Below are 23695 nucleotides of genomic sequence, written 5' to 3'. Positions count from 1 at the left end.
TACATGGATAGATAGACAGATAGGCCTAGATAGATAGATAAATATGTTCCATTATTTGCCTTGCGGAGCCAGCCAGTCCTGTCCTCCTATGCAAATTAGCCATGTGCGCCAATGTCAATTTGTTTGACGAATGAGTGCAGATCATGATTTGCAGATGCAGATCAGTGAAACATATTTTAACTATCCTACTACAGCACGCAACGTTTTTTTGTTCTCGGTTGTAATTACATCTGATATGCTTCCACTACATCAGCCTTTTAGACCACTAAGAAGCTCCGAGACCAATCTGTTAATTATCCCCAGAGTAAACACAAAACATGGGAAAGCAGGATTTAGTTACTACTCAACAAATAGCTGGAATAAACTCCCAGAGGATTTAAGACTTGCCCCAACTCTGAGCACCTTTAAAACAAGACTGAAGACTTTTATGTTTGCTATAGCTTTCTGCTAAATAACTTTGCCTTTATTTTCTATTTTAATACTAAAATGCCTTTTTAACTTTCTATTTTTGCATATGTTTTTCTTTTACTTACCTATTATTTTATTTGATTGTATGACACTGTTTATATGTGAAGCACTTTGAGTCTGCCTTGTGTATGAAAAGTGCTATATAAATAAAGTTGCCTTGCCTTGCCTACATTTTAGGAGTTTTTTTAATATATATATTGGAGGGGAATCACTGTCCTACTTGCTGTCGAAGCACTTTATCCAACAAGCAAAACCGTCTCTGCAATATGGCCAAAGTGTATTGGAGTTCACTCTTTGATATGGCTGTCTGTACTAAAAGCATACGGCTCCTTTAAATGCGTCTGCAAAATTGAATTGTACGTCATGAGCGATTTGAGCGACCAAAGCGAACTGAAATATTCGCAGCAAAACTTTATGAGTTTCTGGTGTGGACGTACAGTAAGGGAGTTGTGAGCTAACCTACATACATACTACTAATATAGTAGTATGTATGATATACGGCAAATTTAGCTCAAAGGTGACATGTTTGCATGCTTGTAGAGTAGACATGCAGTCTAAAATACTTTCACATGGTTACGTAGTACTGTATATTAGTGATGTACAACGCATTCCAGAGCCTTTTACATAAAGAAATGTTAAAGCATCTTTAACCTTGCTTTATTGTTTTATACTATATTTATGCTCATTTGGCACCATACCCTCCTGAGCGTCCTTTGAATTGGTAACCCTCTTCTCTGTTCGTTCTCAAGGTTTCTTCCCTCTGGGCTTGGGGAGTTCATTTCTTTCATTCCATTTTTGTAATCTTTCTATGTGTTTAATCATTTTTTGTTTTGATAATTGTATAATTTTAGTGATACATTTTATACAAAAATAAGTAAGGTGATATTTCAATCTCATTTTAAGTTAGATGAAGAAGATTCATATACATACTGTTTATTTAGTTTTATATTTAATTCCTCTATTATGCTTTCGCAATTTCCCCACTATTGTTGAACCTTTTCCAATCTGCTCAGTCCAAATGTAGAATTCAGTTGTCTTTAGGGAGTGGGTTGTGCAACACGTCAAGTTTTGGAATCGTGCCATTAATAATGTAATTCTTGGATTGTTTTCAGTATCACCTGAAAGTCATTTTGGATAAATGAGCCCTTCTAACTGACTGAACATACATATAAATCAGGAATACTAGCTGACTAAATATAAAGAAGGGATATTTATTTTATTGGATGTTTATTTGACAGGGACAATGCACAATATATAATTGAGCAAGATAATAGCCACAAGGCTAATTTACATCTGTTGTCCCTGGACAGCAGTTGATGTTATAGAACATTGGTTTTCAAACTGTGGGGCGCGCCCCCCCTGGGGGGCGCCAGAGTTCTTCAGGGGGGGCGCGACGTGAGAAAAAAATAAACCCGAAGAAAAACCTGAAAGTCGATGATTCAAATCATCAATCGTACTTCAACTGTAGAAGTAACCTAACTAAATCAATTTTCAACCGTTTATCTTCGTGCAAACCATTTAACAAATCTACACACTTGTATCTTCAATAATATCGAAACAGAATTTCGATATAATCTAAAATTTCTTCAGAACCACCGTTTTAGTTTTATACCGCTTCGTTTTCAGCTGTTTTCATTGAAGACATCTGCCCATTCTGATACACCTACTTCTAGACATCGTAACTCATTCATTTTTCAACCGTTTACCATCGTTCAAACCATTGAACAAATCTACACACTTGTATCTTCAATACTATCCAAACGGAATTTTGATAGCATTTATACTTTTTACAGAATCACAGTTTTAGTTTCAGACCGGCATCGTTTTCAGTTGCTTATAATAATTTAGGTCACCATAGCAACGCCGGTAAACAAACCCCGCCGAATAGTCGAATCTCTGGACTGAAAAAGCAGATCTGATTCGACTCTGAAAATTCAGAGTGGGGGACCCTGAATGAATCTGTGTAAACTGGCAGTTTACACAGATTAAGATGTTCAAATGTATTTAAAAAAGGTTAAGCTAAAACATGCTTAGATAAAGTTGTTAAATTGTGTTAAGAAATGTGTTAAAAAACGCACAAAGATGTTGCAATGTTTCAGAAATATGTTTAAAATGTTTAAAAAATATGTTTAAAAAATATGTTTCAAATGTTTAAAAAATATGTTTCAAATGTTTAAAAATTATGATCAGAGATGTTTAAAATGTGTAAAATAATTAAGATGGCTTTCAAAATACAGGTCTTTGGAAAAAAATTAATTGGGGGGGGGGGGTGGGGGGGCTCAGCTGAATATTTTTTCTCTGAGGGGGGGCTCACTCTCTCACACTTTGAAAACCCCTGTTATAGAACAATTTAAAAGACAACATGCAATGAGTGGGGACAATGACTCAAACACACATCACAGTGACATGTACAGAGTAAAAAAATTGAGTAATGAGAAAAACATGAAATAGGATAAAAAATAAACACTGACATAAATCAATGTCTAGAAATGTTCACAACGTTGGTTTGCTTTCAACCATTTCTTAAGGCCTAATTTAAAGGTGGTGGGGGAGGCGCTTTGTCTGATACTAACAGGAATGCTATTCCACAACCCTGGTGTTTTCACTGAGAAGCGGTATTAATTGATGCTTTCTCAATCTGTCCTCTGATGTGGCCGAGTTCTCTGGTTCAGGATTATCTCTGTAAGCAAAGCAGTGAGCTGAATCAATAGGACTCAAGGCAGTATTAATCATAGATATTGAAAGTTTACTCAGATGTATTCAGCATATATACAGTTTGTTGAAGAGAAGACCACGACCCTAGGCATCGTGATAAGTCTAGGCATCGTATCTGTTATGTTCAGGGCTAACAAATAAGAGCGGAGCAAAATAGACACTTTGTGGCACAGATGGTTCATAATGAGAATGATACATAGATGACACACGATGACACAACTCCAACAGAGAAATACATTCTAATAACACGACACACACACACACACTCACTCACACACTGCTTTGCCTGAAACGACCAGTTTCTCCTTTGCCTTTATACATAATTTTTTTATGGTTTAAATCGAAGTAGGTCTATGAAGATGACTCAAATTCATTCTGTTCCTGCAAAAGGTAATTTGCCACATCATTTGTTTGAACGTGGTTTTTTTTTCATCAAGTAGGCATTTATAAGACACACATTTTCATGAAAACTCTAACCCAAAGCATAAGGATGCTATGCCTCAATTAGTATTTCGATAGCAGATTGTGATGACCAGTGTTGACAGTTACCTTGAAAAAGTAATATGAATACTGATTACTCCTTTCAAAAGTAACTAAGTTACTTTACTGATTACTTGATTTTAAAAGAAACTATGTAAAATTACAAGATACTTTATGAGTTACATTCAGCAGCTGCTGTGCTGACGACACCCCCTGCCACATCGAAATAAAAATGACAGCCGGTATTGCCAATACTCTGTTACGCCGCGTCCTGCTACGCAGTCAAACACCAGGGGTTGACACTAAGGTTTCAAAAGCACTTGCCCATCGGGCAAGTACAGGTCAGGTTCAACTTGCCCGAATGTTATTTTCACTTGCCCAAATTATAATCAGAATCGTCAGCGGGCCTCTTTTTGCCAGGCTCCCGGCCTGGTTTTTGAAAAACCCATCCTAGCTCAGACTAGAGCTGGGACGATCAGTCGACGTAATCGACTTCAAAAATTCGTCGACATGAATAATTTGCGTCGACGCGTCGCCTCCCCCCCGCCGCCACTCTGACTCCAGTCGTGGCGGTAAATATGCACCAGAACGCTAGTCGCCAATCGTTTAAATTCATAACAATGGCGGCGGCAAGCAGTAGCGGGAGCACAGAGGCTGGTGGTATAAAACTCGGCCAAAAGCCGAGCTCCGAGGGTTTGTTTACCAGCGTTGCTATGGTGACCGGTCTTGCATGTTCCAACGGTTTATTAGGTATCTAATAAGCTGTCTAATCACTTCATTCACTGCCTCTTCCGTGGTCATTACAATATTATGAATAGACTTTGTCGGGTTCGGATTTTATACTCTGGTGAAAAGAGAACTTTTGTCATGTTATGTAGTTCTAGTCTAGCTGTTGACTGTCGAAATTCCACGATCTAGCAACCAGTTCTAATTGGTAAGAGAACTTTTGTCATGTTATGTAGTTCTAGTCTAGCTGTTGACTGTCGAAATTCCACGATCTATCAACAAGTTCTAAGTAGTAAACACACACTACAAGTTAGCTAACACCTTCGAATCACTGCCAGAGACCGCACTGCGAGTGAGTGACAGAAGGCAGGGCTATATTTGCGCTGAAGCGATGCGTGTCTGTTTACTCACTTTCCGAGAGAAGAGAAGACAGCGCGCTGATCAATTGCAAATACTTCTATTTTGTGTGATGTTGCGGAACAAAAGGTTGTTCTGCAGCTTATAAAAACACTTGAATAAATAACCTTTATATTAACATCCACCCAAAATCCACTTGCCCGTTCGGGCAACCAGAAATCAATCTCAACTTGCCCAAACATTACTTTTAGTTGCCCCGGGCAAGCGGGCAACCGTTAATGTCGAGGCCTGAACACCTTCATCTAATGGCCACTTGACGCCACTGTACCCCATTCTTCCGTCACACCTGTCTTAAATCAGCAATCTCCACTGACTACTTCTCCACTCCACTGATCTCCATCCAGCCGGCGCCAGTTCGTCGTTTACAACTACCAAGTTCGCATCAGTCCTACCAGCATTCTCTAATCCCAGTTCGGTGTTCCCGTTCTCTTGCTAACCCTCTTCCCTCTTCCCTAGTTCTCCGTCTGTCACTCTGCCTACCTGTTGCCGAACCCCTGCCTGCCCGACTACCCGCCTGTCGCCGAGTCTTTGCCTGCCTGACTGACTGACTCCCTGTTGCCGAACCCTCGCCTGCCTGACTACCGCTTGCTTCGCCCCAGCTTGTGATCTACCCCGTGTCCCAATAAACCAGGGCTCCGAACCGGTTCAAGGAACGAAAACGAAAACCGAAAACGAACGGAATTTTACGAGGAACGGAAACAGAAACTAAAACCAAATGGTCTTCAACTGTTCCGGAACAGAAACGTTATTCTGAAATCCCCAAAAGCGGTTAATAACAGGTTTTTTCGTTCTCTATATAGCCTATACAATTTCACAAAAGCATAGCCTATTTCATGAAAAAATATAAATATTTCCGGTAGCCGCGTTCACTTCGCCGCCCGCTAAGCTCAGTTGTCACAAATTCCCACCACCACCCTGGCGAGAGGCGATTTGGAAGCAACAGTTGCACTGAGCTCTATCTTCGACAAAGGTAACGTGAGCTCAATTAACCGAGTCCACTATATCGCCTTTGCATTGTTTCTTGTTGGTGGGCGTGCCCTTAACCAAGTTTCATTGACATGATCAGACAGCCCGCCCGCTCCCCGATGACAGCCCTCACTGCTGTCCACACACAGCTATTTGATAAATGATATGGTTATAATATATTATAAAACACTTATTTCAAAAATCGAGTCTGACTGTCAATAACAATTAGGGCTGGCCCGAATGCCATTTTTCAGGCTTCGAATACTCCAAGCGAATATTCGAATACTCATTCCAGAAAAACACGTCAAAAACAACATTAATAATCCCTATATACTCCCTGGAACCGATTTTGACAGTATCTGCATATTTTGTTGAAGATTTAATAGCTTTTGAACGTTAATTAGTAGGCCTAAGTAAGTTGGTGTTACTTATTTTTTCCCCGTGGAAGCGAACAGCTGTTGTTCCGTACCAAATCAGCTGTCCTCTGCCATCTCAGCCCTTGCGGGAGCTTTTCAATTCATTCTGGAACGTGCATCTTTTCAGGGAATTTGTACAATAAATCCATAACAAATACTGAATATTGATTGTCTTATGTGTCCATATTATATCTATTATATTGACCGGGTATTCGCAAGACGCCCACGCTCTGCAGCAAGTCATAGTTGATTTGCGCGGCGCTGTACAGCGAACGTAAACAAACAACTAAGCTAAGGTTAGCATTTCACTAAGCATTTCTTTTCCTCCCGAGATCCCGCTAATGTTGGTGTCTCGCTTCTCTGCTTGGTGTCGCTTATAGTTTGATTCCCTCGCTCTGGTAACGTCACGTAGGCCCTACGTGAAACAACGAAGCTCTGAATACTGATTTAAGCTTTGAATACTAATTTTCCCAAGGAGTATTTGAATATTCGAATAATTCGGGCCAGCCCTAATAACAATGCGGGACAACGTCTCAATTTGCGGGACGTGTACAAAGTAATGGAAATGCGGGACTGTCCCGCACAAAGCGACACATCTGGTCACCCTTTATCGACCACAAAAATAGACTAGGCCCAATAACACTGCCGGAACGTTAAGAACAAACGTTATTTTACGTTCCGAACCGGTTCAGGAACGATATGTTGGTGGCGGAAGGCAAGAACGAAAACGTTAAATATACCGGTTCCGTTCGGAGCGGAACGATTGAAAAAAAAAATAGTTTTCAAGCCCTGCAATAAACCCCGTTTCCTTTTACCCTGTCTCTGCCTCCCTGTGTCCAGCGCTTGGGTCCCCTCGCCCCGCTCCTTAACATACTCACTTTATTGGAAGTGCAACGTCAACAATGTATCTCCTGACAATTTAAGTTTAACTTAAAAACAATTTCCTGAAATAAATAAATAATAAAGACAGTCTTTTCTGACTTCGCAACATAAATACTTTTTTTTATAACATAAAATAAAGAGTCTTTCTGTTTCTGTTCCACAACATTTTGTATGTCAGTGTGTATTGGCCAATCCGATTTTGACAAACAAGTTCTAGAGTGGTCTTCAGAATAAATAGCATGTGTAACATAGTATATTTCGTATTCTATGAACACTACATTGACCGTAATCCTATACTTCTAACTCAGAGGCAAGAAATCAAAAAATATATTTTATTTTATAAGGAAAATGACATAAATACTAGTAAGGCATAGTGATTAGGATAAGTAACTTTAATCGTATTACTGGTTTGGAAATAATAACGCATTAGATTACTCGTTACTGAAAAAAGTGGTCAGATTAGAGTAATGCGTTACCAAGTGTCGCATTACTCTAATCTGACCAGTTATTTCTTTTTTTTGTTACTGGAATCACTGGTAATGAACGCTGTTTGTGTATCTCTGTGTGTCTGTTTTACAGATTTTTGGGATTGGTGGATTTAACCTGATCCCTTGGATTGAAAAAAATTAACGAACAAAACCAAAGATCCACTTTGTAGGACTGGAGATCCATTGTCTTGGAAATTATCAACATTAACAAACATCTTTGTGTGCTGGAATGAAAACGGAAATGGCGATGCCAAAAAGGGGAATTAGTTTGTGTTCATTTGGAATATTATATCTGAACAGTCTTATTTTTACAACTACCAGTTACGCACTAAAAGACTGCAGGGTCACACGGGAGACGGAGGCCAACTGTCAGACGAACAGTTTAAAAGTATTTCCAAAGGACATTCCAGCAAGATTCACAAGTATAGACCTGTCTCATAACAACATTTCTAAACTAAATAATAGAGATTTGAAAAATTTACCAAATCTGTTGCGCTTGGACCTGAAACGCAACTCTATCTCCAAAATTGAATCTGGCACTTTTGTGTGTCAAATCTCTCTAGAGGTGTTGAATTTAAACAGGAATTGGCTTTCTGTGCTAAAGGAGGGTATGTTTGATGGCTTAGTCCATCTCACAGAATTGCATCTGACTGACAATCATATTTATGTAGTTGCACCGGCCTCTTTCAAGTCTCTGAGGAAGCTTACGCTTTTAAACCTAGGTCATAACAAGCTGCGCAAACTCTGCCACTTAACAAATATCTTACAAAATTCACCACATTTACAAACCCTGAACATTAATTCAAACAAAATTTCCAAATTTCATTCATGGGAGCTGTCAAATACGTCTACAGAACTTGTCTCACTTGATTTGTCTCTAAATCATCTTAAGTTCTTTAGGGTCACTGCAGATATCTTTCCCAACCTCACAAGTTTAAAGCTTAAGGATAAGGGTAAAAGGAAAAATATCGTCTGGGAGGTGAGTGACACATCGTACCTTAGTGGTGTGTCTAAACTAGATATCAGTGGGATTCACTCCTCATTACATGGAATACTGGAAATTCTGGAGACATTTAACTCCTCACTGATGTATCTGAAGTTAAACCATTTTAATAAAAACCTGCGGGTTCTCGTCAATTTTTCCTGCAAAATGCAATTGCTGACCTATCTTAATCTCCGAAATAACTGCATCATATGTATTAGATCAGACATGCTGTCCTTGTGTACTAATCTGAATAAGCTGGACTTGGGGGAAAATAAGATATCTGACATCTCTGAAAATTCATTTCAATCTCTTTGGCAGCTTAACATTTTAATTATAAAGTCTAACCGTCTCACATCAGTTCCCCATGCCGTAAGGAAAACTCGAATCTCAGAACTGGTTCTCAGCTTCAATAACATCAATGTTCTTGGCTGTGATGATTTTGCCAATATGACCCGTCTCAGAAATCTTCAGCTCAATGATAATCGTGTCTTGGTTCTAAAGGACTGTGTTTTCAAAAATTTGGTCAATTTAAAGACCTTAACATTGCAAAACAACAACATTTATAAATTAAACAGTGCCTTCAAAGAAAACATGCCAAATCTCCAAGTGCTTGATTTGTCTAACAATCAACTCGCTGATCTAGATGTGGGGGAATTTAAAGGGTTGCATTCCCTCGAGAAACTGTCATTACAAGGAAACAAATTAAAAAAAATTAAAAAGGGGACTTTTTCTGGACTGTCCAAACTTAAGTATCTTACTCTTCAATCAAATAAAATAACTGAAATTTCAAATGCTATTTTAAAAGACTTTGAAGCTTTGAAGACATTGAATTTGATGAGCAATCACATTACATATGTATCTGAAAACCCTATTGATTATCCACCATTTGCTGAGCTTTCACAACTCGATACATTGCTTATTTCAGCTCAAAAAGGAAATCATAAGAACAACCTTCCTCAAAACTTTCTTCAAGGCCTGACAAATCTGTCAGTACTCAATATCAAGAATGACAAGCTTACATCCCTTCACCCACACATCTTCAACTATACTCCTAATTTAAATAAGCTTTATTTGAGCTCAAATGATTTCACAGACCTTCCCGACAATTTATTTTCCCCGATTCAAAAACTAAAAGGTCTTTATATTTCAGGAATAAACCTGAGGTCTCTAGATTTTCTGCTCCTTGCTAACCTCACAAAGCTGAAGTCCTTGCAGGTGAGGAAGAATGCTTTTTCTGTGATTAGAGAGCCAGTGATGCTGTCTCTGTCAGCCCTTGAATACCTGGATTTGCAGGGTAATAGCTTCACCTGTAACTGTGACAACGCGTGGTTCCTCCAATGGGTTAAAACCAACAAGCAAACACAAGTGTTTGATGCATACAACTTTGAATGCAACTACCCTCCAAACCTCAAAGGGAAAAAACTTTTGGAGATTGACATCCGTTCTTGTACAGTCGACATTGGCTTCATCTGTTATATTTCAACGGCATGCGCGGTCATCATGACCATAGCAGTCTCCTTCACCCACCATTTCCTACAATGGCATCTGGTCTACGCGTACTACCTCATGCTGGCGTTCCTCTACAACTCAAAGCACAAGAACAAGCGTGCTCATCAATACGACGCCTTCGTCTCCTACAACGCAAACGACGAGGGCTGGGTGCTGGGGGAGCTGCTGCCCAAGCTGGAGGACGAGCAGGGCTGGACACTGTGTCTGCACCACCGAGACTTCCAGCCAGGTGAGGAGCCCTATCCCGAACACCCTCTGCACCTCCATTAGCATACATGCTAGCCTACACTATTTCATACAGTATATCGTACATGCCAGTGGATATGGTATTAGATACAGTGGCGGCTGGTGATCAAAAATGTTGGTGGGGCACCGTAATAGACAGGGGGTCTGGGGGTCTGGGGTTCCCCCCCCGGGGTTCCCCCCCCCCCCCCCCCCAATAATTTTTTTTGAATTTAACAGATTTGATTTCCTGTATTCTGGTGCATTTTGGGGATGACCACTACCTATTTACCTACAATTCATTCAGATTCATAGCCTACATCCTGACTTTCAGGGCCTGGACAAGCTTACACTGCAAATGGAGACCTACTTTATGGCCATTCCACCAGCCATTGCTATTTGACCCATTGTTGTTATTCTGATATTGAGACAAATCATGATCACTGTCCTATAGCGTCCATTTTTTGTGAGTCTCAATAGTCACGTTTCCATCTAAAAGGTGAAGCGAATCTTTAGAAAGTTTGCAAAAAAGAAATTTGAATTAGGTGCATTTCCATCAAGTGGTTGGAGCGGAAAACTACACACATTCCAGGGCTTGTCGTATCCTTTTGATAACATCCTCTCTTAGGTCCTGATATATAGTGGAATTGAGTTGTTTTCCATCTAAAATAACGTTTTTTTCTTCGATGAGAGCAAGGAAAAGTTTTACCTCTTCAGCGGTCCACACGTATCTATTATTATCGCAGCCTTTATACCACGGATACTTCAGAGTCTATAGCATATAACCACGTTGTCTGATTAGTTTAATTCATTTCCCACAATGTACGAGCTCTCGTTTTGAAGACTGAACAGACAATTTGACTGGAATTACTTAGTAGGTGTCCATATATCAGGGATTAATGGACACGGCATAATTAAAGGATATGCAAACATAGACGTCCTATATATATATATATGATATAGGATGTCTATGCATACAAATGCTTAAAATATATACAAGTTGTTGTCGGCAGGGTTGCTATGGCCGGTCGTTATGCGGAAATCAGAAGGACGTTGTCAGTCCTGTTTGTTCAATGTTCGCTACTTCACAACTGTTTCGAAAAGTGTGTTTCCATCTCCCATTTTGCGCATTTACTCTCTTTCGCATTCCTCAAAAACCAACTCAAGCGAGTGGATAAACTTTATGCGAATTTGCAGATTTTTGTGCGAATTCTTGTGTTTCCATCACCGTTTACTGAATCGATACTTCAAAATGTGCATAAAATCAGGGGGATGGAAGCGCAGCTAATGTCTACTCTACTTGTTTATATGCTACAGGCCGAAAGACTATATTTATATGTAACTTACTTGCTCCTTTAAATTGCTCCTTTAATGGATTGGTGGCATTGGGGGACAGGTCAATTGACTGGTCCCTACTATCACAACCGCAAATAAAATAACAAGTCAAAATAATCCTATCATCCCTCCTCCCACTTCTTTTCCTCCCAATCTTCATCCTTAAATTCTTGCCTCTCCCCATCACATTTATAAATCTCATTCTTGACTTGATGCCGTTTTTCGCCCTGTAAGAGTAGGAGTGGTCTGTGAAGTTACCTGTCCAACTAGAGGATTGTGGGGCTTTGTATCTTGTCTAATGCCAACTGGTTATATTCTACTCACTCGCACTCTTCTGTATGACCAATGTTGCATATTCTCGAAGAAAGTTGTCCAATCCCGGGTTGCTTTAACTCACTTCATTTATTATAAAGTCGTCGGCATGTTTCGGTATGGTAACTGAAGCTATACGGAGGGAATTGTTTCTAACGCGAGTGAGAGGAAAATACCGTGATCTACTTCAAGCCCCCCGGGCTAAGGCCCGGGTGGCTTGCTGCGCCGTCTACCTATTGAACTCTGGCCTGTTCACTCAACGTCCTCCGTACAGGACGTCAAGTGGGTGTGGCCTATGAAGTGGGCGTTGCCTAGTGGGCGTGGCCGGGGTGACGTTATGGCTTCGGCTTCTTCACTTAATTAAAGGTGAAGAGGGAGCAGCCTTCAATAACATCATGCTCCCCTTGTGGCTATGTGAGGGTAACGCAGCTTATGTTTGGTCCTGCATCATTGGGTCTATGTGTGGGTGGCTTAGATTCTTAAAATACGTAACAGTCCCTCCTTGGTCATCTTAGCTGACCATACAATAATATTTTAAATCATAAACACCATTTACCACACCGAAAACATAGTCAAAGTAGGATCAATCATCAACACCATCAACCGTCGCGGAAAGACCTCTTGAAGAGAGGGGAAAAACCACTACTTGTCCCCATAATACTGAGACGGCATTCACGTTGTGGGTCTTATTAGAAATACAGGTCATTATTTAACAATACAACAATGAACACAAATCTTCTTAACATACAATCACATGGCCAAACAGCACACAAACAAAACTATCCATAGAAATCCTGAGCTAATACTTTTTGGTCATGTGCTACAAGGTCATACAATTTTCATCATGTGCAAAAGTAAAGTAAAAATTGGTAGTCATAATACAATTTTAAAAAATTCAAGATTATTGATAGCCTAGCATGGATTCGGGTGGTTCAGGTGATCTTCGTGCATTGGTTCGCTGTTACATGTGGGTGGTTTGGGCATGGATTCTGTCACCGTCGGGCCTGTAGTTCATGAACCCAAGACTCGTCCCTCCTTGTCAAGGGCTCAACTCAGAGAGGTTACTCCTACATCATGGGAGCCTCCAAACAGGTTCTCCGTCGTCGTCGTGTCAGCAACAGGTGGCCTGTAAACAACCGTCTCAAAGATCAACAGTACCATTATCAATGCAGCGATTCAGAAATAACGGGTTGCACTCGCAACCAAGCAATACTACCAAATAATAAACATAGTCTGGTATGGTTGTTTTAAAATGTGTTATTCAAGTAAATCCGGGATATTGATTATCTTAAATACAGTCGATTCTACTAGAATAGTATAGGTGTTGACTATTCTACATATTGCAGCTGGATAGGGTCGGGCCCCTCAGGTAATGTAAGCCTGAATGGCACTTGGCACTTCTGTAGCGCCCACTGCTGTGGTGATCAGCAGATGCAGTAGCCCTCGTGCGCAGGGAATACAAAGGCAGCCGGTGACAATTAACACGGTCTCTGCATTTATTCCCGCGACGGGCACTTACTGGATTCTGCCTTTCCACCTCCCAGACATATTCTCCATCCATCCTGTGAAAGGGTCATTAATGCAGGAGTTCTCTGCCAATTCTAACCTGAGGGATTGTAATCATACCAGTGCCCTGGCCACCAACCCATCCGGTGCGATTCAAATCCTGCTGTTATTTGATCTCCTCATGTGACTGTTAGTCCTTGCTCGGCGGTGGTAGTTTGTAGGCTCCGGGTGTGTCTGCATCTGGTTCTGGAACTTTTTGCTTCTATTGCAGAAATACAAACTCATGTACAGCAGTTAGTTGTTCAAAAACATATTTCCATGAATTCTAATTTTAATTGTTTTACAGTATCTACTTTGGTTTAATTTCACACTACATCCCTCCTTGCGCATTGCTTCAGCCATGTGCATTGAATGACAACCAAAGATAACAACACCGTAGTTCAACCAAGTTGCTATAACCAAAAAGATGTAAAAGGGAATTAACAATGTTAAAATTTGCATGTTCAATATCACTTCTGTGTTAACCGTATTTCATAATAACAGTTACCTTCATCATACTACCCGATTGTCCTACACTAACTATGCATATTGGATGACCTAATCTTCATTTATTCTACCTATTGCTCGCATTTGATGTTGTCCACACTTTGATTCACTCCTATGTACATCGCATACCACATCAAACGTGAATACGCCTTATTCTCTGCACAATATCCTATTGCGCCACTTTCTGCATACCACATCAAACGTGAATATGTCTTAGCAAAGTGAAGTAAAGTAAAACTCAGTTTTATCTTTACTTATTTTATAGCTACACATGTCCCGGACACGTTCATTACTATTTCCAAAACAGTTTTTTTAGCTACGCAGGTCCCAGACCTAACTATACCATTACATGAACAGTATTTATTATTATAATTATCTAGTTTTTTGTTGGTCAACATCAAATCGATACATTAATTCAACCTTCTGACTTACTGACCCACCCGATTTCTCCCCGTGTGAGCCCGCGAATGACAACTCTCCCGGGGCCTCCCCATGAGCCCCACCGCCACCACTCCCCGTGTGAGCCCGCGATTGTACTCTCCCGGAGCCTCCCATTGAGCTCCACCGTTACCACCTCAGAACTCTGCAGGAACGATTAGTCGATTAACGCGTGGCTCGGAGGCTCGGAGTGCAACAATCCTACGTCTTGACACCTGGTGCAGTCGACGTGTGGCTCGGGGGCTCCCAGGAAGTGTCACAATCCTACGTCTGACACCTGGTGAATCTTGAGCTAGGTCAATCAAAACCGTCTAAACTAGGTAGAATAAAGAGTCATCCAAACTTACAACAATATGCACATCTTGGTATTAAATATATGGTGATATTCTATAAACAAAACAAAAACTGAACCTAAAAGAAAAATTCAGAAGTTATCGGTTGAAACAAATGTTATTGTAATTGAACTACAGCAGTTGAGCTAACTCCCGCCTTGTGCACCGGTTAAAACCATGTGCATCATTTATTAATTAAACATATTATTTTAGCAGTTGAACCCTGTGTCTATTTGAACCATCCTGGTTCTCTAATATCATTGTGCATGACACAACCCGTGTCTATTGCACTCCTGTTTTGATACACAAAACGCATGAAAACAGACAGAAGGGCCCAGCAACCTTGAAAAACATAATGTCTGAGTGTTTGGCATTCGTTACTGCATATACTGCTATTTCCTGAAGAGAGAGAGAGAGAATATTAAGATCAATGCACACAAACACAGGTTGCAAAGGCTAAATTTACATCCTGGTTCCCACACATGGCTAGGTGTGAGGGTGGGAGGCCTCTCTATTGTTAGTTAAATCGAAGCCCCCGTCCCACCGTTCCCGATCTTCTTTAAGCAATATGAATAAGGAAGGGTAGGGGAAGAGTGTTTGCAGGGACAAAGGGTGGGGAGGGGGGGATCCGACGACTGGACCTGTGGACAGGGGGATGGGGGGTCTGACTACTGGACCTGTGAAGACTGGGACAAAGGGAGTGGGGGGGTTTCACGATAGGATCTTCTAGAGGGAAGGGGGGGGGGGGGGGGAGAAGAGAGAGAGAGGGGGGAAGGAGAGAGGGAGAGAGAGAGAGGGTGGGGGGGGAAGAGGAGGGAGAGAGAGGGGGGGGGGCTCCCCGCTGCTCTTGGTCTCTGCAAGACCCAAGATGGCGGACGTCTGGACAAAGGAAACCCACGTCACGAAGACGCGCCGTATCTTTAACACCCCGTGGTTACACTCTACGGCTGCGTTGTATACTAATCAAAATTGCACATTAGATTTGAAATGAACCGGGAGGAATCAATCCAATTTGAACTCCTTGGCCAAGCCTCCGTTTTAATATGCAACTAAGCTAGATTAACGTTAAAAACCTGACCTTTCCTCACCCCACCGTAAAGAGTTTGGAAGTTTGTGGCCGGTAATAAATAAACCTTATAGTGGCCCGGCTTAACTTCGGCGCTTTCACTATTTACCTTAGATGGTCTCGGCCTAACTTCGAGACATTCATCAATTACCTTATGATTACCTTATCTCGGCTTAACTTCGAGACATTCATCATATAAATCAAAAAAACACAGGTACTACGTCTCCCACGTGGTACAGACAGACACAGAGACAGAGACAGACAGACATAACACACCGGGGGTCCCTTTGTGCAGGCTACCATTGCCTTATCAAACAGCCAGGAGCGCCCAGGTAAACAAGGGGATGGGGGGGTCTTCACAGTTCCTTGCAACCGTTGATCTACACGTGTTGTTATGCTAGGCCTCTGCAGCAGCACAATCGGACAGTGGCTAAAACAAGCTTACACCTAAGTGTTCTTATAACCAATCCTATTTCAGATTTAATCTTTAAAACAATGATTTATACTTACCTCAGACGTGTGTGGCCTGTTGAAGTTGTTTTAGCGTCGCGCCCCCCGGGATTTTCGAGACTTTCGTCCAAACGTCGCGGGTCACCAAATTGTTGCATATTCTCGAAGAAAGTTGTCCAATCCCGGGTTGCTTTAACTCACTTCATTTATTATAAAGTCGTCGGCATGTTTCGGTATGGTAACTGAAGCTATACGGAGGGAATTGTTTCTAACGCGAGTGAGAGGAAAATACCGTGATCTACTTCAAGCCCCCCGGGCTAAGGCCCGGGTGGCTTGCTGCGCCGTCTACCTATTGAACTCTGGCCTGTTCACTCGACGTCCTCCGTACAGGACGTCAAGTGGGTGTGGCCTATGAAGTGGGCGTTGCCTAGTGGGCGTGGCCGGGGTGACGTTATGGCTTCGGCTTCTTCACTTAATTAAAGGTGAAGAGGGAGCAGCCTTCAATAACATCATGCTCCCCTTGTGGCTATGTGAGGGTAACGCAGCTTATGTTTGGTCCTGCATCATTGGGTCTATGTGTGGGTGGCTTAGATTCTTAAAATACGTAACACCAATATAAAAAAATCGAATGTGGCGCAAAACAGGGTTCTAATTTGAACAGATTTAGTTTGAATCTGCACTACTCAGATTATTACATTGGGTTTGACCCTTTCTGACATTGTGTATTTGACCTATTTGTATTCATCCCAAGGCTGCTACTACAAATAATCGTACATAACTGTCTCCTCTACTTTCATTTTCTCGAATATAAATCTAGTTCAAATAAAATGCAGCAAATATCTGAGCTGGTGCATCTTTGAGTGCCGCGATCACGTGACTGCACAGTTACTAGGGATGCACCGAATTTTCGGCCACCGGAAATTTTCGGCCGAAAATGGCTCAAAAGCGAATTTTTCGGCCGAAATACTTTTATCAACGAAACAACACGGCCAAAACAGAAATTTGTGATAACGCAAACAAAAAGCGCGGCCAGCACACGCTTGTCTGCATAAGCGCCAATATGTCTGCGGTGTGGAAGTTTTTCAATGTTTCTGAGCAAGACCCACATATAGCGATTTGCAAAAATTGCAATGCCTTGATTTTAATGAAGTTAGTACACAGTCATAGCCATAAATGCAATGGTACTAGGGTTGTATTACCGAGTATAAATGGTATAAACTTTGAAACTAGGTCAACCGCCATCTTCTCCGTCAACCCTCCTCTCACACTCGGTGACAGCGTCTGGCAGCGCGCCAATTCTCGGTTGCAGCGTCTTATAACTTTCTATATACAATAGTATAATATAATTGTATATATGATATCACGTCCCAAAACTCTGTGCGCCCCCGGATGGCCGTAGCGGGGGAGATCTCGTAGGGATTGGGCTTTGCAGGGTTTATTACCGGCGTTGCTATGGTTACCGGTCTTGCGTGTTCCAACGCTTTATTAGGACGCCTATCTATTAGGTTTGTATATATATTTTTTTATTAAAAAACACATCAAAAATAAAACAGTGCAAAGACAACTGCCGAACTTTAAACTTTTTTAACCTTATACCGTATACCGCGACAACCCTAAATGGTACTAATAATTGTCATAATAATTTCTTTCGGTGTTTCGGTTTTCGGTAGGGGTGTGACGAGATCTCGTGCCACGAGATCTCGCGAGATTAAACTCGACGATATTACCCGTCGCGTTAAAAATCGGTCTCGCGAGATTTCAAAAAAAAAGAAAAGAAAAAAAAAACCCGTATTACCGTCGAAGATGCCCCCGCCACTTTTAAATGATTTGTTTGTCAGCATTTTGGGTACCCGGCGGAAATTATGAATGGCAGTAGAGTGACTGATACGACACGGACAATACCAAGACGTCAGTGACATACTTGGTCAGACTCTCTGTTTGCACTATTTGCACTCTGTATTGACGGAGTAGAACTTTGATTTGGTTTTGCACATAATATTGTTTGCACTTGAAAAAAAAGAGAATTATTTAATTTACTTCAACTTTTATAAATTTTAGTTTTAGTTTCAATTTCATGAATGTTAAGAGTTATAATAAAACATTACAAAATGCATGTGCAACTCGGTTAAATAAAAGTCTGTTGGTCCAGTCATATATTTTGTCATTGTAGTTTTCTTAAAATCTCGTCTCGTCTCGATCTCGTGAACCGAATATCGTGTCTCGTCTCGTCTCGTGAGCTGAGTGTATCTTCACACCCCTAGTTTTCGGCCTTGGTTTTCTCATTTTCGGTTTTCGGTTTCGGCCAAGAATTTTCATTTCGGTGCATCCCTAACAGTTACATTACTTGAGTTCAAGCTCAAAGCTGTAAAATGTAAAAACAAACTTGCAATCAGAGTGTATAAAACAAAATGGAAAGATTTATTCCCCCGCCTGGCCCTGTCCCTCCAAAGACAGTTCCAAGAGGAACTGTGGCACAGACACCAAAGACACAGCGAACATACGATTCAGTATGGATTTACAAGTGTGATGGAATGCTACGAGGAGAAGCCGGAATGTCTGCTATGTAGTAAGGTCCTGTCTGCCGAGAGTATGAAGCCAAACAAACTCAAAAGACACTTTGAGTCACCACCCAAAGAGCATGTCGGCAAACCAAGAGCTTTTTTCGAAAATAAATTTGCAGACCGAACAAACAGCAAGTGTAGTATTTCAAAAAGGCTGTGACTGCTAGTGAACGGGCCCTGAAAGCTTCTCTTGAGGTGAGCTATCTCATAGCTAGGAATTAGAGATGCGCGGATGGGCTATTATTTCATCCGCAACCGCATCACAAAACGCTTGATCCGCCCGCCATCCATCCGCAACAATTGTTTTGACCAATTTTCAAAACCGCACCCGCCAGCCATCCGCCTGTTGTTTTTAGGTATATGCGCTGCTGACGCGAGGCTAGAAAGTTCTTGCCTGTTCTTGAAAGGAGACTGATCCAATGCCGCAAAGATATTTAAAGGATAAAGTCCCTAGTATGAAAGCCTATTGGCTATGTTGTAGCCTATCCCCAGAATATTATCAGTGAAGTGACGTCTGTCTCCGATCGATGCACAGGGAGAAACTTTAAAATAGCCAAGCACATCGGCAAACCTGACCTTACCATAGGCTAGTAGGCCTACACTTTTTCATCATTGTAATAAAACGCAATTTGGTACACCATTTTAATATGGTAATATAGCCTACTGTGTTGTTTTTTTTGCAAAATGAAAGATAGCCTTTTAAGGAAACGCCGACTCGAGCCTATTAATTCCGAAATTTCACCGCATTGAAGGCTATATAGGCTACTGTAACAAGCCCAACACTTGCCTGCTTGCCTTGCAAATCAAAGTTTTCCGACTATTTTTCTTACCTTCTTTCTTAGGTGTTGATGTTACTGAGCTAGAAGTTTAACTTGTTCTGCACATCTCGTGCTGCCAATGCCTGATGTCACTTCTGAGTCAAATCACTCCATCATCTCTTTGAAATTCCATATTCCACGAGTGGTAGGCTACAATGACTGGCTGTTTTAAAATATAACTTATACGAAACAAAATAACCCAGGCAGTTTCATCTACTGTCTCATAACTTGCAGGTTTGTGGAGACGGGACGGACGGATCGTCACTTAATTTAAACTTTTTTGCTTCCGTTAGAGTGTGTGTGTGTGTGTGTGTGTGTGTGTGTGTGTGTGTGTGTGTGTGTGTGTGTGATAGAGAGGCCAATTTACTGCCTGATGAGAATTGGATTATTTCAAAATGTGCTTTGAAGTAGGTAACGACATTTAACAATGTGTATATATTTTTGAATTTCGTTGGTTAAACCGCCAACCGCCCGAATTTAATTAAAATATTATTTTTTGTCACGTCACCCGCCCGATCCGCGGTTTAACCGCGGAGTCCGCGGTTGCAACCGCCAGCCACATAGCATTGCTGAGACTTTAATATTGCAAGCTGCCATCGATATGGTGAAAACGATGTGCGGGTAGGAAGAAGCTAAAAAAATAACTAAATTGCGCCCATTGCAGACATACTGCACCAGGTCGTAAACATAGTGAATTACATCAAGCCACATCCTCTGCGCGCACGTCTGTTTGCAACACTGTGTGCCGACAAGGGCTCTGAATATGAAAACGTACTATTTCACACAGAGGCACGGTGGTTGTCGAGAGGTTACCAGCAGAAAATGTGCCTCCTTGCATATATACCGGACATCTTTGGAAAATTGTAAATTTGGGCACTTATCCTGGCTACTCTGTATTTGTTCACAGTGTAACAAAACACGTTCAAAAATAAATTCTAGATAAAAAAAATGTCTCTGGGGTCGCCAGAAATTGTTGATGTCAAAATGGGGTCACAGCCAAAAAAAGGTTGGGAACCACTGCTATAAGCAAAGGTTAGGTTGAACAAATTCAAAATAAATCTCTTAGATTCACAGAATATTATGATTTGTTGAAATATAAATAATTTAAAGGGCATTTTGCATTATTCACATGAAAACCAATAATATACGTATATTTTGAACTCATTATGAAAGCACGAAAATGTCAGTTTATTGTTTAGACTATAAACCAAGTCATTATATCTAGTTTCATCCACTTATATTTAATCAGTGGTTTTGGCTCCAGAAGAAAAATGCTTACAGAACAGAAGGGCTAATGACAGTAACAATGTTACAGTCGTTTGCATGTAAACTATGGTTAAAAAATGGCTAACACTGATCAAGAACTGTGTGTTTCACTTTCTTCAGATTAATTTGTTTCAACCAATCGTGTTGCTTGAGGAAGCATGGCGTAACTCCGCCCATAACAGTTGTTGGTTTCTGGCCAAGGCTCTGTGCTGTCTCATCCAAGAAGCTCTGAAAAAAAAGTCGCTCTGCTTGATCTGAGCTAACTGACTAACCTACCTGATCTTAAGCAACGGCCGTTTGGCTATTGTGAGAATGGACCCACATGGCTGGAAAAGCTAAATATATTATAACAGAGTTTAGACAATGTATAATAATAATATAAAATAATGAATAATGTATTGTAAATAACCAATGCTTTTCAGGCAAACCAATCATGGAAAACATTACAGACGCCATCTATGGCAGCCGGAAAACCATCTGTGTGGTCAGTCGCGATTACCTTCAGAGTGAATGGTGCTCCAGAGAGATCCAGGTGGCAAGGTAAGAACCCTAAGTTTACATGCATCCATTGCCCCAGTTTACATCCATAGGGAGTGGTTTAGGGCACTCACGGCTTATTTCTGACCAATTGGGGTATCTTTGTCGCAACTGGTTTTGGGAATCGATATTGGCTATGAATCACAGGTACTTCAAATGCAACACCTTTGGTGGAGAAATGTAGGAAGGCGAGGGGAGAAGAATATTGCTTCAAAATCTTTTTTTTCATCTCTCTTTGCAACTCTCAAATCATATTTACACCAGCTTTAAGGCCTCAGTAGTGAGGTAAACCCATAGGGCATATGTCACTCTATTACACTAGCAGTCCAATTCAACAGTGGAAACATGCTCCCTGCTACAGCACTCAGCTCCATTAAAGTCCAGATGATCAGAAAGAATACTTGAGTAGGGTAAGCAAGTATGGACCAATACAACCATGTGGATGCTAGGTATGGTTGGTGCAGTATTGGTTTGAGGGTGGGTGCCCAGGGGCACAATGAGGTCCTCATAGGGGTATGAGCCCAGGCCAACCTTCCCCTGAAGGTTAATCCGCTCACATTCAACCATTCTCCCTGTTTCCATTCCCCAGCTTCCGTCTGTTTGACGAGCAGAACGACGTGCTGATCCTGGTGTTCCTGGAGGACATTCCCATGCAGCAGCTGTCTCCGTACTACCGCATGAGGAGGCTCCTGAAGAGACAAACCTACCTGAGCTGGTCCCGCGCAGACGCACACCCAGACCTGTTCTGGGAGAAGCTCCGGCAGGCCCTGGACACCCAGGAGCACCCAATGGGAGAGCATCTACGGCTCACCGTGGAGGACGGACCCCCTGGAGAGAGACCAGACAAGTCAAAGGTTTAGAAATGCTGTGAGGGGGTTTACCTTGAGACACCCGGGGTCTGTCTCTATGGAGGGAAAGTGAAACAGTTCCCCTTGCTGGCTTTGTTAGTTTAAACTCATTATTGGCTGTATCTTCTTATTCTGGTTATTTGTACATCTGGTGTTGATTTGTTTTTGTATGCATTGTGATTCTGGATCCACCGGTCTCACAGAACTATGGAAAACTAAAGGTATTTATTTACTATGGATGTTTTCAAATTATTTAGAGATTATTAACCTGTTGTATAACGATATTGACTCTGGGGCACGCGCCTGCTCCGATGTAGAGTAGGCGTGGCCTATATGACGTAGAACATGCTCTGGTGGATATGATCTGAGAGCCGGCTTCCGGCTTCCTCATGTGTGATGATGCTGCCATCTTGTGGCCATGAGCAGTTATTACAGTTTATATGTTTGGTCCTGCTCCCTTGTGGCTATGTGCAAGTATTACAGCTTACGTGTTTATTTTCATGACACCTGCGGCACCCTGAACTCAGCGACCACGCCCACGGTCACCACAATATTAATAACAACAATATTGGAATTGAAAAATTTAAACATACATGAAGTAGATGCAGAACAGTGTTGTTAGACCTTGTTCAGTGAAAGGGTGGGGAAAGAAGCTGACTTTGTGTCGGCTGGTTCGGCGAACAGTGCCCTGCATCGCCTATCACAGCGAAGGAGGTTGAACAGTTTGTGACCAGGATGTGAGGGATCTAGGCCGATTTTGCTTCCCTTTTCCTGACCCTAGACTGGTACAGGTCCTTGGTGGTGGGAAGGTCAGCTGCAATGATTCTCTCCGCAGCCCATATTGTCCGTTGCAGTCTGGCCCTGTCCCGTTTGGTGGCTTACCCAAATCAGACAGTGATCGAGGTGCAGATGACAGACTGAATGATGGCTGAGTAGAAGATGGTCAGCAGAAGATTAAACTTCCTTGTCACAGTATATCCTCTGCTTGGCCTTTTTCTGGACGGAGTAATTGTGGGGACACCATTTTAGGTCCTGTGAAATGGTTGTTAGTGTAGACGGAGAAGAGCAGCGGGGAGAGGACACACTCCTGTGGGGCGCCATTGCTGATGACTCTCAATCATTGCTGCCTGTCAATCAGGAAGCTGATGATCCACTGAAAGGTGGTGGCAGGCACTACAAGCTGGGTGAGCTTCTGATGAAGGATTTCAGGGATGATGGTGTTGAACGCCGAGCTGAAGTCAACCAACAGGATCCTGGCATACGTCCCTGGGTAGTTGAGGTGGTGCAGTATGTATTGCAGTCCAGTGGCGGCTGGTGGAATTTAAAGTGAAGGAGGAAGGGCTGCTCACTTGGTTGCCATTGGCCTGCTTGCACTGTTGCGTGCATGGCGGCATAAGAATGTGAGA

At 41.8% G+C, this 23695-nt stretch overlaps 1 protein-coding gene across 1 annotated transcript in view; it reads left to right on the top strand.

The window, feature by feature from the left end:
• The window catches only part of LOC115537184 (toll-like receptor 13), a 33738-nt gene extending 11297 nt beyond the window's left edge, over positions 1 to 22441 (top strand). Inside the window, exons 2-4 of the mRNA XM_030348900.1 lie at positions 7650 to 10281; positions 21327 to 21444; positions 22031 to 22441. Coding sequence (XP_030204760.1) covers positions 7788 to 10281; positions 21327 to 21444; positions 22031 to 22301 — 2883 coding nt within the window. The 5' untranslated portion in view covers positions 7650 to 7787 and the 3' untranslated portion in view covers positions 22302 to 22441. The remainder of the gene's footprint in view (positions 1 to 7649; positions 10282 to 21326; positions 21445 to 22030) is intronic.
• Positions 22442 to 23695: the final 1254 nt, after the last annotated feature.

The sequence above is a fragment of the Gadus morhua genome, chromosome 23 (genome assembly GCF_902167405.1).
Source record: "Gadus morhua chromosome 23, gadMor3.0, whole genome shotgun sequence".
NCBI classification, from domain to species: domain Eukaryota; kingdom Metazoa; phylum Chordata; class Actinopteri; order Gadiformes; family Gadidae; genus Gadus; species Gadus morhua.
Note: the sequence above shows the minus strand (reverse complement) of the source record. Positions and strands in the feature narration are given on the sequence as shown.